A 16,826-nucleotide genomic window follows, 5' to 3' on the forward strand; every position below is an offset into this window, starting at 1 on the left:
TCAGAGCCCTTTTCTCTCAAGGAAGTGCTTTCTGCAGTAGCTCAAGGTCTATTTATAGACAGTGATAAAGATATATTTGCTGGGAGACTGACGTCACCCAACCACTCACACCATCACAGTTCATCCCGGAAATATTGATTAACCAACTTCTAAACTCTCACTACCCTAAGTCCAGCCACAGTCCTACTTAAAGGATTCGTTATATTTAAAGAATTCAAAAATAAAATGTGGCTTTAAGATTGATGCTGTGGCTAAATTGAACACCCCCACTGCTGTCACACTGATTTACTTAAAACCATCCAGGCCAGCATAATCAAAAGTCTCAAAAAGTAGCAGCACAAATAAAACTAAGCTCTATAAACCACTTGAAATGTAATCTAAGTTAGGTTTTGTACAAAAATTATTCTTACTGCCCAGTCTAATTTTTTTTCTTCAGTCCTATATTTTTTGGAAAGTGATTTTGCTATTTGTAGCTGACAAAAATATCAGAACGACAAACTGTGTGTCTGCAGAGGTTTATTTTGAGATTCCATCAAGACATCCTGTTGTGCAGGATCCAATTTGCTAATGACTTTTAAATACCATTATTGTGGCTGTGGAGAGAGGAAGATGTTTCACCCCATGTGCTCCTGAGAACAAATTTTACTCAGTACCTGTAAGAGCAGTGGAAAATAACCAAGTTGTGAAATAATCCACCTTCAGCTCTCTTCCACCAAGGTGAGTAAAGTACTTTATTTTTTCTCTTAGCAGCTTTCAAGCAGGCTGTTATCACAGCCCTGCTCTGGCTCCCTCAGTAGCCAAACCTCCAGTGACCACAGATGAGTTTGAACACCAGCACACGGAGCAGCTGCAGCTCAGCAACAGCAGCACAGACAGCAAAGCTGGCAAAACACAAGTGTCAGGTCACTGGGGGCAAAAAGTGCATTGAAATTAAGCACACAAATAAAAAAAAACAGGCTGGTGCAGGCTCTAGGAAGTCAGGTAAAGAAACCAAACCACAAAACTTCTGCAAAAGTAGGTTTTTAAGAGCCCTTGAAGCCACAAAAAGCAGCCAGTCCTTTGCAAGAAGTTATTTTTCTGCTGTGTGCAACCAGGCATGAATTAGATGAGTTTGGGCAGCACAGTATTTAGGGATGGTATTTCCTGAATGACCCACTCAGAAAAATGACCCAGAAGCACCAGCTAATCAAATCATTTAACAAATGCTTAATGAGTATGCAAGTTTAAATAAAAACAAAAAAAAAAATAGAAAGCTGGTCTGGATTCCCCTCATACCGTGTGAGACAACACACCCCAGGCCAGAAGGCATTTCCAGCATGTTCTGCTCAGCCAGGTGCTCCCACTGCAGTGCTGAGAACTGGAGCCACTTTGTCACCTCCCATCCTCTGTGGCTGGCTCCTCCAGGACTAACAAACACATCAGAAATTAGCCCATCCCCAGCAGTGGTTGCTAGAATAATGTGCAGTTTTAAGTGCAAGTAGCAAAGTGTGGGATTATGTGGTGAGAAGGAAACATTTTTAGCTTTGAAGGAAAAAATAATTCCTACTCATCAGCTACAGGAGTGCAGAAAAAGCACCTTTGAGCGGTTTGGAAATAATAAGCAGTATTTAAAAAATAGCTTTTAGCTTACAGCAGGATCCAGGGTATGCACTGGCACGTCTCCCAGCCTCAGCAGCCTGGATTTGTCCTGCAGGTAGGAGGAAAAATGGAGCGAGAGCAGAGGCTGCCCAGGGACAGCCTCCTTCAGGGACAAGGTGTCCTGGGCACAGCCTCAGCACGGCACCTCTAAAACTTCAGTGGAGACCCAAAATCTCTGAAAAACCCTCAAGCAACACGCCCAGTTCCTGGTGACCACGTCTCAGACAGGTGAAGAGGCAAAGCTGTAAAAGCCTGGCATGAGGGATGATTAATGTACAACCTGAGGGGACTCAAATTACAGGAGCAAGGGCGAGGGAAGGACCTGCACAGCCTCCAAAGCCACCTCCAGGGAAGGGACAAGCCAAGCCACAAGGACACCCAAGTGTGTCCCCAACACAACACCTTTTACTGTGGCATTTTGCTTTGTTCAACACCCAAGTGCCACCCGAGTCCCCTCCCTGGCAAGGTCTGACCCTATCAGGTGACAGCTCCTTTGCACTGGGAACAATCCCAACCTCTGGGGACAGCAGCCACAGGGAAGGGCCACCAGAACCCCAGGGCTGGAACAGGCACAGCTGGAGCCCCACAGCTCTTCAAGCCACAAAACAGCAAATTCTTAGAAGAGCTGAGCTGAAGAGCTGCAGCTTTTACATAACACCTTCCCCTGCCCTCGCCCACCTGCACTGAGTCAGCACAGCAGCTTTTCCTCGTCTGCACTCTCCCTTTTCTGCAGAAGGGTATTCCAATCTCTGCAGCCACCACAAAGGGAAGGGATCAAGAAACAATTAAAAAAGGGAATTTCTTCCCTGATCAGTTATTCTGATTTCTATTTTGCATCACTGCTAAAGTGACACATATCACAGAAAATTACATCAGGTCTTTTCTGCCCTCTGACTCATAGTCCTAAATAACTCTGGTTGACTCATTTCTCCTAACTTGGCTGATAGCTAAGATTTTCCTCTCTTAAAAAAAAAAAAAAAAAAAAAAAGCTTTCTCCCTTTAGCCTTTCCAGGTGATTCTGAACATTCCCACTAGCTAATTGTAGGAAATTAGAAGAAAAGCAAAGGGGTTTTACCTGACAGACAGCCCACCTACCCCAGTGCCCTGATTACAACATGTGAAATCTGCTGTGAGCAAACCCATCCTGTATCAGCTCCATACAAAATGGACTCTTTATATCCAGTCACTAAAACCACAGCCAACAGATTTACTATGAATAATTAAAGAATTTTGCAATCTTATGTTCTACATCCACCTACAACTGTGTTTATGTTGCTACAGAAAAAAACCCATTAGGGTTGAAAATCGTTAATACAGCTGCACCACGACTGAACAGAGCCACAAGGGGACAGGACACCAAGAGATATGCTATTTTATTTAAAATCAGAACACAGTAGATAACAGAAAGACTCATTATGCAAACAACTCCACTGTATGTTCACAACCTGCTCAGCATATAAAACTGCCCCTTATGAAGACAGTCCAGGATCACACAGAGGAACTGTTCAGGCACAGGACGACTCTGCCCCCTCTGAACTCCACGTCCACCACGCAGCTCCACGGGAGGGTAAAAGAATTGTTGGTCTGAGCTCTGTATCTACGTCGTGATTCCAGTTTGAGAGGGCAGAGAAGTCCCAGGAGAGGTGGACACTGAGGCTGTGGAGGTTGGGGCAGTCATGGGGATGGTGACCTGGAGCAGCAGTGCCCAGGTGCCTCCAGGCATCCAGGGCAGCTCCTGCTCCCTCCAGCCGTGAGGTGACCTGTGTGGATCAGCTGTGCTGGAACAACGACTCCACCTTCTCTGGGAGGCAGCCCTGAGTGCACTGAGAGCCAGCCAGAGCCAGAACTGCTCACTGCAGCCCCAGCTCACAGAACTGCACACGAGACTGGCACAAACAATGCTGCCCAAAGAGAGCATTTCCAATGCTACCAACACCCTAAAGCCGTGTTACACATTGTATTTAAAGGATTTTTCTCCACTCCAATTGCTTTGGGGAAGTATATGCTATTTGTAGCAGACATCAAAAATCCTTTTTTTAATATATATATATATATTTTTTTTTTTGGCAAGCATCATGAGCCACCCCCTCTCAAGTTTCAGCTTGCCTATGGCATTTTAATCTCACTATCTTATAAACAGTGCAAATTAGTACAATTCTAAACATCCTAGCCAGAGCAGAATTAATTTATTAGCTATAACAGAACAGGAGAAGCTGTTGAAGGGCAACAGGTTGAAAGCACTGACACAGCTCTTGCCAGGTTAGTGTTTCATCAAGTTTGTTGCTGAAAGGATTGAACAGCTTTCCACAGTCATTCTTCTCCTTTACCCTTAAACATCACCAGCAGTCAAGTAAATATTTACAGTTTGTGTGCACACACACACAAAATTAATGGCAAAATGTTTTCCATGAGCAGCTGGACTTCAGTTATGAGCTTGCAATAACTGAAACATCACATTAGTTACATCAGCTATGTTCAAACTTACCCATCAGTGAAGGCAACTATAAGCTTACAAATAGCAGATACAGATGTTTTTTCTGAAGTATGAGGGTCAGTTTTTGTAAAAGTCAGTGCTCTCGAAGAGCCCTTAAATTAGAGTTAAGCAATGGCCATTCAAATGATAAAAATGCTAATATCCTAGAATTACAATCACAAGTAGTGATCCTAAGGCACATCAGCCACATGCATATGCAATAATGCATTGTTTTGCTTTCAGACAAAAAAATTGCATTAGCTTTGTCTGTATTTAGTGTGCACAAGAGGTTGTTTTTAGATAAAGTATCCCTGAAAGGTCATTGTTATCACAAAAGTTACCAAAAGACAGAAGATTGAACAAGTAGTAAAAATATTTCTGGACTACTAATACCAATAAAGTCTGATACATAAAATGCAGTGCAAATTCACCATACACTTACCTATCACCCCCATCACTTCTGAGGACTTCCAACCCTCAGAAAAAAAGTTGGCACCTGATAAGTGTAAAATATACCTGGTTGTTTCTATGAAATCTTAGTAAAACTGAACTGGGAGTGTTTTAGAGTTTTTGTGTAGCAGGCTCAAAGTATGAATTTCTGTACTCAGACACCACCCTGGTAGCCCCCACCCACTTTAATTCTTTCTAGGACACAAACCATTTCTACAGCAGACTCATGTTTAGCATCCAGATACAACAGCTGCCACCCAAATACCAGCACTAACAGCACAGCAAAGTTACTTTGAAACGAGTCATAATTAACCATGCTTATACAAAGCTTCAGTGAGAAAATAATACCAAGAAAAGATATCACACTATTAAAAGAAAAACAAAACAACCACATCCTGTACCATCACTAGATTACAGAAAAAACACACTTTGCAAACAAATCCAATGCACATTGCTTCACAAAATCCCCCATCTATAAAAACTTGCCAGACTTACACTGGGGAATTGGTTCAGATGCCAGTAACACTGACCAACCTTCTGCCCCTGGTCTGCAGAAGGCAAAACCAGCCAAATGACCGTATCATACTCTCAGAAAAGAGAGCTTCCTGTTATGAGCTTAATTTCAGATTAGTATTTGCTAACCACCACACTCCAGAGGAAATGATTCAGGAACTATCCAGGTCTTACATAAAGAAAAAAAAAAAAAAAAATATGTTCTATTCTGACTGATGTTTGTAGTACAAACTTCCAAGCAATGTAGTGCATTCCAGCACAATGATACCAAAATAACTGAAATAACCAGGGGCTTTGGCAGATTCTGGACTGATTGATAACAAATTCACAGACACATTCTGTGCAAACAACAGGGGTTAAAATTTGCCTCCCCCAGTGCTGGATTAAAATACCAGCATGTGTTTGTACCTTAGGCTTCAAGAGTCACATCGAGAGTGAAATCTGAGCTGCCCTAAAAAGCCTCTCCCATCCAGTGGCAGAAGTTAAGAACAGATTCTGTAAGATGCAAACAGCCACCATGGACTGCAAAAGGCTTTTCTTTTTTACCTACTTGCAGAGAAACATTAACTGCAAAATCCAGATAGATATACATGCCCCAAACTGCAAAACTAAATGAAATGGGAAAGTTAAAAGTAGTTCTGCCAAGTGAGAGACAGAGTTAAGAGATAAAATGAAATTGTGGAAATTCAAGTGGGCAATTACATGTGAAAATCCAGTATTTGATTAAGAAAATACCCTGCCTAGATTCCTGGAATCACATGGTAGCAAAAGCTAAGCACCTGTGTAAAAAAATCATTTCTGTATCCAAGGTGTGGAAAAGGAGACAAAAATCAACTGTTAGAAAGAGTCTTAATAGGCAAGGAAGTAAAACTGCCTGGTTAAGTGTCTATAAAACCCTAAACTGGCTCTACAAACAGTTTAGTTTCATTTCAAGAGACCAGGACTTTGAGGGTATCAAGCTATTTAGGAGTGGGAGTAGTGCCTACTTTGATTACACACTGTCTAAGGTAACAACTGAAATGCAGAAATGAAACTCTTGTCCTTTTCCCTGCCTAAAACCCCCCCAAGGTGTTCTGACAGGAGTTCCAGCTCAGTGAGCTCTGAAAACACCGTGCACCTGCCCTGGATGCAAAAGGACGCCGAGGGGGGGCCTGTGCACACCCCGTGCCCAGCAGTCAGATATGGTTGTTACCATCCCAACACTGTCACAGAATTCCTTAGAGGGACAACCAGCTCCCCGTTTGCCACACATCCATCCAGCTGCCAGGGGAATCCATCAGAACACAGGAGGATGCTGATTTCCCATCACTGAGGAATTCAGAGCGTGACTCGGTTTGTAACATCAGCAAATCCACAGCGAGTGCCTTCCCAGTTTGATGGACTTACAGAATTTAGACCTTCCTAGGAAAACCTTGTCACCACTGACCTTTGCAAACAAACATCATCACATTTAGCAAAGCAATTGCAAACCTCTGTGCCACAGCTCGGCCTTTGTGCTCCATTGTGCAAAGAACAGAGGCTTCCCATTGCCTACAGCAAGTCTCTGATGGGGGAAAAGGAAAATAAGCACCAATACGTAAGTCAGGCGCACCCAAATATTTACTGGAGGATAAAGCCAGGATGTGGTGGAAGGCGAGGTGGTCTCTGGGGAAGAGGTGGAGGATAGGGTGGCACGAACTGAGCTGGGTATCCCGGCTGTGGCATCTGACTCGTGGGCTGAGCTGCTCCCGGCCGAGGCGGGAGAGGAGGGTACGGAGCAGCGGGGTGGGAAAGAGCCGGTCCCGAGCCCATGGCTGCGGTGAAGGGAGTGGGGAAGCGTCCAGCCGGGCCCGAGGGCGGCGGCGGGGGCGGGACCCGCCGGGGCAGCACCGAGGGAGGAGGGTTTGCATCCGCCTTGTAGGGATCGCCAGGGGCTGCTGCGGGCTCGGGTGCCCTCGGCTGTGCCGGCGGCTGAACCTGAGGAAGTCTCTGTCCCTTCAGCACCATTTCCTGCAGCTTCTCGATCTTCACCCGGCGCAGGTGAGCCAGCTTCCTCTTGCTCTGGTACTCGTCGATGAAGGAATCCAGTGGTATTTCACCATCAAGGAACCTTTCTGCCATATTCTGTCAAATACAGAACATTCTCTTAGGAAACAGCCTACTGCAACAGAATCTAAATGGCTCACATCCCAAAAATAGCAGCATTTTGCCTGTGATTTTCCAGCTGGCATATGGAAGATGACTGGCATACTGAAGAATTCTGAGCAGAACTTTGAGTTACTTATTACTCAGAAGCACTGAGAGCTAAATATCACTTATGCATAAATTTATACTGAAGAAACAGCAATAAAAACATCTGAATCTCGCTCTGAGCGTTCCCCTGATCATCAGAGGTGGGAACTAACCAAGTCCAGCAGCTTCCCAGACTGCCAGCTAAGCTGAATTGCAGCTGAGTGCTCCTTGAATGCCAGCAGAAACACTGGGAACTCTGTGGGACTCAGCACAGACACTATTGCTAAGTCAGGCTTAAGACTCACCCTCACTTGTGGCTTTGGGTAAATGATGTTTAATGATTGAGAGCTGAACAAACATAAAATCACAAAATTCAGCTTGTCCTGGGATGTCTTTTTACGATCACAACTCAAGGCTAATAAGCACATTTTCTTCTCCTGATTAATTACAGAAGATGCCTGCATGCAAATCAGCAAGCAAAACCAAACACTCCCATTTATTCTGAAGTCACACCACCCTTCAAGCACTTGTGTGTCAGGAAGTGGTGACCACTGGCACCTGCACAGACACACTGAAAATCACAATGCAATATTTCACCAGAAACACTGGAGGAAAAGCAGCACAGGCACAGGTTTTTTTATTAGGCTACTAACTGACATTTATTATGAAGTAATACATGTACCAGGCAAACCCCATTGAAAAAAGATTCCACATTTTTAAACTCTACAAGTTTGAAGGCAAAGCCAAGGAACTAAGAGGGTTTGCCTATATTTTTTTAGAAAAGAGCACTTTCTCTCTTGAACTTCAAATATGTTAAGAGCAAAAAATTACTCAGATAAAAAAGAAATACAGTTGCTGGAATCAAATAGCTGCTCCCTGAAGTTCAAAGCAGAGACAAGTCCATATTCTTAAAACTGCTCCTTAATTTGTCACATGTTCAGCCCAGCAGTGCAGCCATGGACACTGGAAATTCTGGTAATGGGTGAAGTGGCAGAATTGGGGAGTTCTGTCATTACCTCTGTGTCTTCCTCAATCTTCGCCCCCTCAGTCTGCAGCAGTGCCAGCAGGGTCTCCAGGGAAGCATTACTGGATTGTCTGTCTGCAAAGGCACAGGAAGGAAAAGGACAGAAAATGAGAGCAGGCTCTAAGTGACTTGGAACTACACAACAACCTCCAAGGCAACAGTAAGAAATATATCAAGAATATTGTCAGAGTGCTAAGAGCTGAAATTTAATTCCAATTATACATTTATAATATTGAAAGCACTTCAGCAAGTGCAGTTATCAGATGTACAATATAATTCAGTATGAAAGTTATATTTAATATTCCATTTGATTTATAAATAGTCACTGAAAATTCGAAGTGTTTTGCTCTTCAGCAAGGTAACTGAAGTAGATAATTTAGAAAAGAGAAGGTCAAGAACAGGTAGGTAACAGAAGAATCCACAGTATCTGTTACTAGGTGTGACAGTCACTTAATAAATCATCAGAAGTGTGATCTATTTCAGCACTACACAAGAATGACATTTCACTTTGTACCCTAATTCACACAGCTAAAAATGAGACTCCAAAAACCAAACAACAAACAGGCAACAGATTTACACTCACTTAAAAAACCAGCAAGTCATAATTGTCAACAGCCAGTGTTACCTAGTTTTGTTTTTTTTATCTGGTATGCTTCAAAAAGAACTTGCAGCTCTTGATATTTCTCGGTTAAATTTGATTTCAGAGACTCCAACTTTGGCTGGTACAGGAGATTTCCCTCTGCCAGACTGCGGTTGCTGGCAAGAGTCATGTCCTTGCTGTGCTGAACATTTTGGGCCTGGATAGAAATTAAAAACCAAAAAAAAGTGTGTGAAATGACAGTGAAATTATTAAGCAAGACAAGATGAGGCTTTGAATTTTTTTAAATAAACAACTGAAGTATGTAAGAATTAGTGCTGTGGCATTGGACCTGCAACTGATGAACAAATGATGAAAATTGACAGATAAAGCAACAGCTCTTGAAAAAATCTGAATTCCAGCAGTGAGATACAATGGGTGCAGAAGATTATCATCCCTTATCTTATTAATGTGTAAAAAATAAGGATTGCATCGTGACTGTTCCTTCTCCAGAATATTCTTCCCCACCTGTGACACCAATCCTGGATTAATGCCAAAACCTTCATTTTTTTTCAGGTTAATCTTTCTGCTTAACAGTTCCTAGCCTAAAGAAAAAGTGACAATTCTCACACACCCAAGATTCAGCCAGATTCCAGTTTGCTCACACTCACACATGCACATGAGTTTATAGTGTTTGGAGAAGTCTGCTCTGGGTGTCACATTAGATTCATTAAAATATTCAGATGTCAAAAGGGGAAAAAAAAAAAACCAACCAAGGGATTTGATTTCAGATTCTCAGGCTGAATCAACAAGTGGAACAGTCCTCCCAGGGCACAACAGACTGATTCTACTGAGCTGCCTTCAAAACCAGCAGAAGTTTGGTACATTTTTGTGACCTCCTCCATCCAGGTTATCCCTGTTCAGCTGCTCCCATTCACAGCCCCTGCAAGCAGCAGCACAGACCTCGCTCCTGCCACACTTCTGGGTGGACACAGAGCCACACCCCACAAACAGCAAAGGAGGAAACCCAAATGAGCTGTTTAATAGCCCCAGAAAAGATCAGCATCAAAATTCAGGTGTTTTTCCAAGCACAGCAACTGTCTTTGAGAGCAATTGCTTCCTTTTGCAATATTTATATGCTATTTTAATTTCCTAAATTCAAAACTTGCTTGGTGTTACTTAAACACTTCTGTCCCCAGATACTGCTCTTCAAATGCCAAAGCTTCACTCTCACCCTGTTCTTACCAAATCCTTTAAAAACCCAACAACCACCACTAAAGATAATCCTAAATTCTACATCAATCCCAATTCTACACCAAACTGTGAAATTCAGAAATTACCCTTTCAATATTGTTTTGTCTCTCAAGCCTAAATAAGCACCCAGCCCTATGCTTGTGTTCAATGTGGATCCTTTCAAAGAATAAAAAGAAAGTTCTCTTCTTACCTTTGAATTTAATGCAAAATAATTTAAATTAACCTGGTTTCCATTTGTTTATTCTCATATAATCCGATCCAGTTAGGACTGTTGCTTTCAGAAAGCTGAAGTTCCCCTATTTTACATTTTTAAAAAAAGAATTATGAAGGAAACTTCAACACACAGCTTAATTAGTGGCATCCAACCCTTACCAACCCCCTGCCACCACCACAAGCCCTGTTACTGGCTGCCTCCTGAACTGCCAGCCAAGGAAAGCTGTGTGCAAAAAGATTGATGGGTTCTGGTGCCTCTTTCACCATTTTAATGAGCTCACTACCTCCTCACAGCAAATTCAGTATTTGCACTGCTTGGGAGGCTGATACATGCCAACAGTCAGTCAGGAGAGAGCAGCTTAATGAGTGAACTCTGAGCTCTCTTTTAGGATGAAGAAGATGCACATTTACTCAGGGCAGAGAAAAAGCCAGTGGACACAAACCTGTAAGCCTTTCAAGAGCACAAATAGCAGGAAAAGGAAGCTTTCACTAGAATCATTTATAGCAAAGAGGAGGAGGTAAAACTCCAAATAAACAGAGTAAGAAAAGGCTTCCTAAAGTCAAACGAGACTTTAGGGATGTTGTCCCTGCCTCAAGTGTCAGAATATTTCTCAACAGGACCAGGCAGGAGGAAGAAGCAACAAATTCCTAACCTTTCCTAAAGATCTGCTGAAGAACTTTAAATCATTTCAAATGTGTGAAGATGAGTAAATACCACTATGACGTGATGAATCTGACTTGTAAAAATAAGAAAAACGTGACAAATATGACCTGCCTACCTCTAAGGCAGAGTGACATCCTGTCCTTTGCACCTGATATCTAATAATTATGGACTAAACTTTAGCAAAAGTTTTAAAAATACTTGTTTTAAACTGAAGAAACTAAGGTATTTGTAACTGTACTTTAAGTTATAGTGCTTGAAATTACACAGGACTTAATGACTGAACTTTCTCCATATGACAGCATTTCTGAGAAGGGCATATTTTTTCTAACAGAAATTGATAAAAAACAGTAATTGACACTCAATGATGAATTAAAATGTCACTCCTGAAGTCTTCACTGCCAGCACTGGTCTGTGTCAAGTTTCTTTTAACAATGCACACTTGGAGAGATGAGAAACTTGAATCTCACCCAAAACCATGAGAAGAACCAGTTCCTCAGATACAAAGCAAACTTAGGAATTATGTTTAATGAAACTTAAGGAGAAGCTGGTGAAGACCCATCCACTTGTTTCAGCACACTGAAATATTTCATGTCCCTGAAGGAATTTTGAAGTCTGTGAATTCTATTTCACAAACAGAACAGATATAATCCCAGAATGATGCAACTTGAATACAGTCACAATCTATAAACTAGAATAATCTCTGTCACTGATGTTAAGGTCTGTGCAAAAACCTTACAGCAACTGTTCCACCACAACTGGAAGTTAATTCGAGGAATCAGAAAGCAAACACTGTAAAGTTTGCCTGAAGAGTGCTGCAGAAAAGCTTTCTAAAAATGAGTAATTTAAAACTATAAAAAAAAACCAGCTGCAAAATCATCCAAGGGTTGAAGGCACAGTCCAGCATGAGCAGTCTATTAAGATTATCAGTGCAGCACAAAACATGCTTTCAGCATCCATTCACAGCTTTCCACAAGCCCAAGACAAAGGCTGAGGAAGGAATAAATCCAACAAAAGGTATTTTGTTGTCACGTGTGACAAAAATGTGCATCAGCAGGGAACTGCTCCTGCACTGGTTGTTCACCTGCCCACTGGAAGTGTGAGGAAAAAAGTTATTTAGAGATAAAAGCCAGGAGCATGGGAGTCCAGCAGAATTCCTAACCAGACTCTTGAGGTGATGAGCACTTCAACAGGCAGGAAACCTTAATCTGAAACCAGATGAAAATACCAGTCAGAATCACAAGACACAGTGAGACAGGACAATATTAAGGAGAATGTATGATTTTTTTAACTGCTAAGCTCTCACTATGAATTCTGAATGGGACAAACAGGGCAACCATACTGAGCTGCTTATAGGGGGATTTTCTTGGTACAAGGATTGCTCACTCCTGAGCAGACCACTCAACACCAAAGTGTGCTGCAAGAAAATGAAGCCAGGGACACACAGAGATTATTAAAAACAAAAGTCATGGTTTATGCAGCACTTCAAAATTTCAGCTGCTTAAAAATTAATTTCTTTAATGGACAAAATTTGAATAATTTTACTCAAGGATTTATTTAATGAGCATTTCCAAGAGCAGGCAGCAGCAACTGCTTTGGGAATTTAAAGTCTACTACTTTTATGAACTGCAGCTTTGTTTCATCCCACGTTTAAAAAAGGGAAAAAAAAAAAAAAAAAGGTGGATAAAATTAAACCAGAACTAGTACTAGCTTAGCAACATTCATACTATAAATGTTGATCCCTTACTCCAAAATAATGGTTTGCAGCAAGAGTTATTTGTGTAAAACATCTCTGAGAAGCATCACCCTGGTTCATCCAAAAGCACATTCCCAGAGGAGCTGCCTCCTGAGAAACTGAGCAATCCTGACTACCCACAAAGTCCATCAAGAGCTGCTATAATTATAAGCTTTCTCTGGCCAGCACCACAGCAAGGAGTCTCTGGGTACCTTCGAGAAAAAGTCTCTTAAGGAGCTATAAATAAAAAGCAGCTTTGTGTGGCACCGTTTTAATTGCTTTATACATAGGACACATCCATGGTAGTTTTAGATTTCTCCAGCCTCTATCATTCCCACATTCTCTTTCACTTACACATGCTTGTAAATTAAGAAGAAAATATGCAGTCACACTGTGGAAGTATAAAGATGCACATTTGGAGTGTCAAATTAACCCCTGAAACAGGAGCTGACAGGTGCAGAGTAGGAGAAGAGACTTCTTTTACAGAAGATTTAGGAGTGCTTTTCATCAAGGACTTGTGAATAATAATACACCCCCTAACAACATCTGTTCTGTAATAAATATTAAAACATACTGCAAAGTAATTAGATTGGCTAAATTTAGCTCTTCTGATTACTTGAAAATGATAAAATAAAGCTTAGAAGGTAAGCTGCAGTTCCTAGACATTTCTTGCAGAGGCAAGACACTCAGCACTGCAATTTGCACTCATCAGACACAGACAGATTACTCATTTGATGCTCAGCTAGAAGAGAAAAATCTGTAGTTGTCACCAAGTCTAATTCCTAACTTTGCAACTAAATTTCATGTTTGGCCAACAAGAACATGACCACTTGCACAGTGTGGTTTTAGGACAGGAGAGGAATCCAAGAAATCTGGGCATGAATGCACATAGTTTAACTTGGACTTTCTGCCCTGCATGATCTGTTCAACCAGCTTTTGAGAAAAGGACTATGCTGAAAAAATTCCTTTTGTGCTTGCCAGTGTACTCTGAAATGCTGGAATGAGAAGAAGGCAATACATTTCTGACTTCTTGATTTCACATAATTAAGGTATTGAAAAGCAAACAGTTTCTGGCCATGGAACGTTAGCAGTCAGTAACACAACACTGCACTGCTACAGAAGTGATGTGCCAGGAGATAAAAAGAAAATTGACTTTCACAGGGAGATTCATCAAATCATCACCAGTGTCAGGTCACAAATTCTCTCATCTGTGCTTTTTAGGGTTATCTCACTGAGATTGACTTTTATAAACAAATTACTTTTATGATCCTGCCACGGCAGGGGGTTTGGAACTCAATGATCTTTCAGGTCCCTTCCATCCCAAACCATCCTGTGATTGTCTATTTAACGAAGATGGATGCTGTACATGCACTGCAGAGATCAACCTGAGAGATGATAAAAAAAGCCCTCCTCAGTTTTAGAAGACTGGGAGTACCAGACAAGCAGCTTCCTTCCTTTTTCTGGCAGACAAGATGTTCGCTGTTCAAGCCCTGCAAACCCAGCCCCAGACAGGAAAAGCAGCAGTTCAGCTCTGATGCCACCGTGTCACACACCTGGGGACACACGTGCAGGACATTCTGGGAGCACATCACCCCGTGGGCACACACACACAGGCACACACCCCCACAAATCCTGCTCAAATGCCACACAGGATACATTCCCTCTAAGGCTGGAAGTGCCTATTTTTAGCTGTTAGCAAGTGGTTTTTCCAAATCCTCCTCCTCTGTGAACAAAACATTGGGGTTTGAGCTGGGTTTCCCTTGCAACAAGGAGAACAAAGGGTTTTTTCAGTTGTGGAATAATCAGCTTTAACCAACTTTGCCAGTGAAAATACAAGTCACCTCAGAGAAGCGACTCGAGAATCGTGATTTGATTGGAATGTCACAGTAAAATCAGGAATTTAAGGACTTTGGAATAACCCCACAACCTGGATACACATGGACTGACAGCCAACAGCAGTGAGGTCACCACGGTGCCTCCTTAATGCTCAGGATTTCCCTCTCTCCCTCTTCCTGCCACACACTTCCCAGTGAAAACTCAGGTCTCAGCAGCACATGCAATAAACAATTCAGTGAAGGCAAAAACAGGAGGAGGAAGACATATTCAAGCATGGCCAATTCCTTCCAAGATGGGTAAACACATTTCTAGTTGAACAGACTCCAGTAAAAGCCTCCACATCCAATAAAAGAGGATTACAGCAGACAGCAGCACTGCCCTGTTTCCACACAGCCTGAGCACCTCCAAACCTGGCCACACTTTCCAAACACCACAAAATATTCCCTCGGGCCCGCAGAACTTCACTCTACAATTTAGAAGCCTTAAGATGCCAACCAAAGAGGAAAACCTGAGGGTCAAATCGAGAATATGGGCTGGTTGGGTTGAGAGGAAGGATTTTTTCTACTGAGGTCATGAGGTTTTTTGTCACTTCTGACCCTACAGCCTTAAGTCCACACTGATAAATAAATGATAAAAAAGAGCCCACCAAGGCAGGCCTTGTGTTTGTGTCCCTTGTCAGGGGTCACTCTGGAAGCAGCAGCACTGCACCCGTTCACATCTCCACCAAGTTAAGCCCATTATAACCCGCTGAGTTTCCTTAAATAGTTCTTATTCAGCAGGGTGCTCCTGCCCCCAGCAAACCAAGAGCTCTCTGCGTGTTCTACTTTCCACAGCACCGCCTGGTTCTTCTAAGTTCTCAAAATACAGGCCTGCACAAAAAGTTATTATGGCTGCCCCACTCTCAGAAATCCACTGGCACAAAGTTCAAAATCCAAATTGTTGAATAATACAGCAAATAAATTCCCCAGGACACCTCATCAACTCAGCCCCAGCCTTCAGTGGGCCTCTCCATGTGTAACACTTTGATTATTTGGCTCGAGGTGATCCAGAACAATTTTCTCAGAAGCGCCAAAAGGGCCAGAATCTTACTTTGAGGGAACACAATTATAATTGATTTCACTTAATAAACTAAGCTTCGTTCTCAAGAACACATTGCCAATGTTTTTCTTCTCCTGAAGTTTTTGTCCTCTAATTTAAGAAAACAAAAAAAAAAAAAAAAACCCAATAAATACAGGACCCAGAGAAGCAGAACAAATTTTTTTCTTTTCAAGTTTTCATACATATAGTTTCATCTTATTCGCTCTTATCTGACTGAGAGTAAGATTCTTTCAGGGACATCTCTGGCCAAATAAACCCAGAATAGTCTCGTATCTGAACAGTAACACCCAGTGTCCACTGCCACATAGAAAAACCAGTTAAAGACAACCTCAGCCAGAGGAAGAAAACAGGCTCCTGTTTTGTTTTAAGAATCACAGATCCAAAAGCACGACTTAGAGCCTGATGCACTGACAAAGACACTTCAAATAGGCAAAACAAGCAGCAGAAAAGCCTGACAGCCCTGGCTGCGCCCGGCATACCAACCGAGGCACACAGAAATCTCTTTCACATTGTTTTGAATTCACCCTGGCAAAATCCTTCACCACGGCCACGGCACAAAACACGGGCTGTGCGGACGGAAAAGCTGATCCCACCTCCGGGCCGCCACTGTCTCCTAATTCAGTGCTTGAATTAATTTAATTCCGCGTTTTCAGCCCGCCGAGCCCTCACCCCTCCTCCGGCACCCAGCGGGCACCGATCCCCCCGCCGCGGGCCGGTGAACAAAAGGCCGGGAGGGCCGGGGCCGGGAGAACGGGGGCCGGGGGCGGCAGCGGAGGGCAAGCAAGGAAGGGACCAGCAGCGCTTCCCGCAGCCCCGGGGCTCCTCACGCACCGGCAGCTCCACGCCGGGGCCCGGCGGCTCCGGGGAGCGCGGAGTCACGAACGCCCCAACACCGAGCGGCACCGGGGCCGGCGGGGACCCTGCGGGCTGAGGGGGGCGGCCCGAGGAGAGGCCGCGGCCGGGGAGTACGAGGCAGCCCCTCACCTCTTCCATCTCGCGGGCCATGTCCTGGAGCTGCTCCTCGTCGTCCAGCAGCGCGCTGAGCTCCTGAAGGCTCAGCGCCTCCAGGCGCCGCGCGTCCAGCGCCATCCCGGCCCCGCTCCCGTTCCCGCCCCGGCCCCGGACCGGAAGTGCCGCCGCGGT

General features: G+C 43.3%; 1 protein-coding gene across 1 annotated transcript; it reads right to left on the minus strand.

Moving 5' to 3' along the window:
- Nucleotides 1-2,994: 2,994 nt before the first annotated feature.
- VPS37B (VPS37B subunit of ESCRT-I) lies at nt 2,995-16,823 on the minus strand. Its single transcript, XM_041488625.1, has 4 exons — nt 16,668-16,823; nt 8,935-9,106; nt 8,302-8,384; nt 2,995-7,177 (listed from the first exon to the last, which is right to left on the minus strand). The coding sequence occupies exons 1-4, from the start codon at nt 16,770-16,772 to the stop codon at nt 6,674-6,676; spliced, it is 864 nt and encodes a 287-aa protein (XP_041344559.1). The 5' UTR covers nt 16,773-16,823; the 3' UTR covers nt 2,995-6,673.
- Nucleotides 16,824-16,826: the final 3 nt, after the last annotated feature.

The sequence above is a fragment of the Pyrgilauda ruficollis genome, unplaced genomic scaffold, assembly GCF_017590135.1.
Source record: "Pyrgilauda ruficollis isolate IOZ18807 unplaced genomic scaffold, ASM1759013v1 scaffold9, whole genome shotgun sequence".
In the NCBI taxonomy this organism is placed as follows: Eukaryota; Metazoa; Chordata; class Aves; order Passeriformes; family Passeridae; genus Pyrgilauda; species Pyrgilauda ruficollis.

What these genes read in the sequence shown, in the direction of transcription:
- VPS37B (XM_041488625.1), bottom strand. Translation starts at nt 16,772, where the DNA reads ATGGCGCTGGACGCGCGGCGCCTGGAGGCGCTGAGCCTTCAGGAGCTC. An exon ending in TGGCCCGCGAGATGGAAGAG is followed by an intron (nt 9,107 to 16,667) that starts GTGAGGGGCTGC and finishes ATTTCTATCCAG; the next exon opens with GCCCAAAATGTTCAGCACAG. An exon ending in AGATTGAGGAAGACACAGAG is followed by an intron (nt 7,178 to 8,301) that starts GTAATGACAGAA and finishes TGTATTTGACAG; the next exon opens with AATATGGCAGAAAGGTTCCT.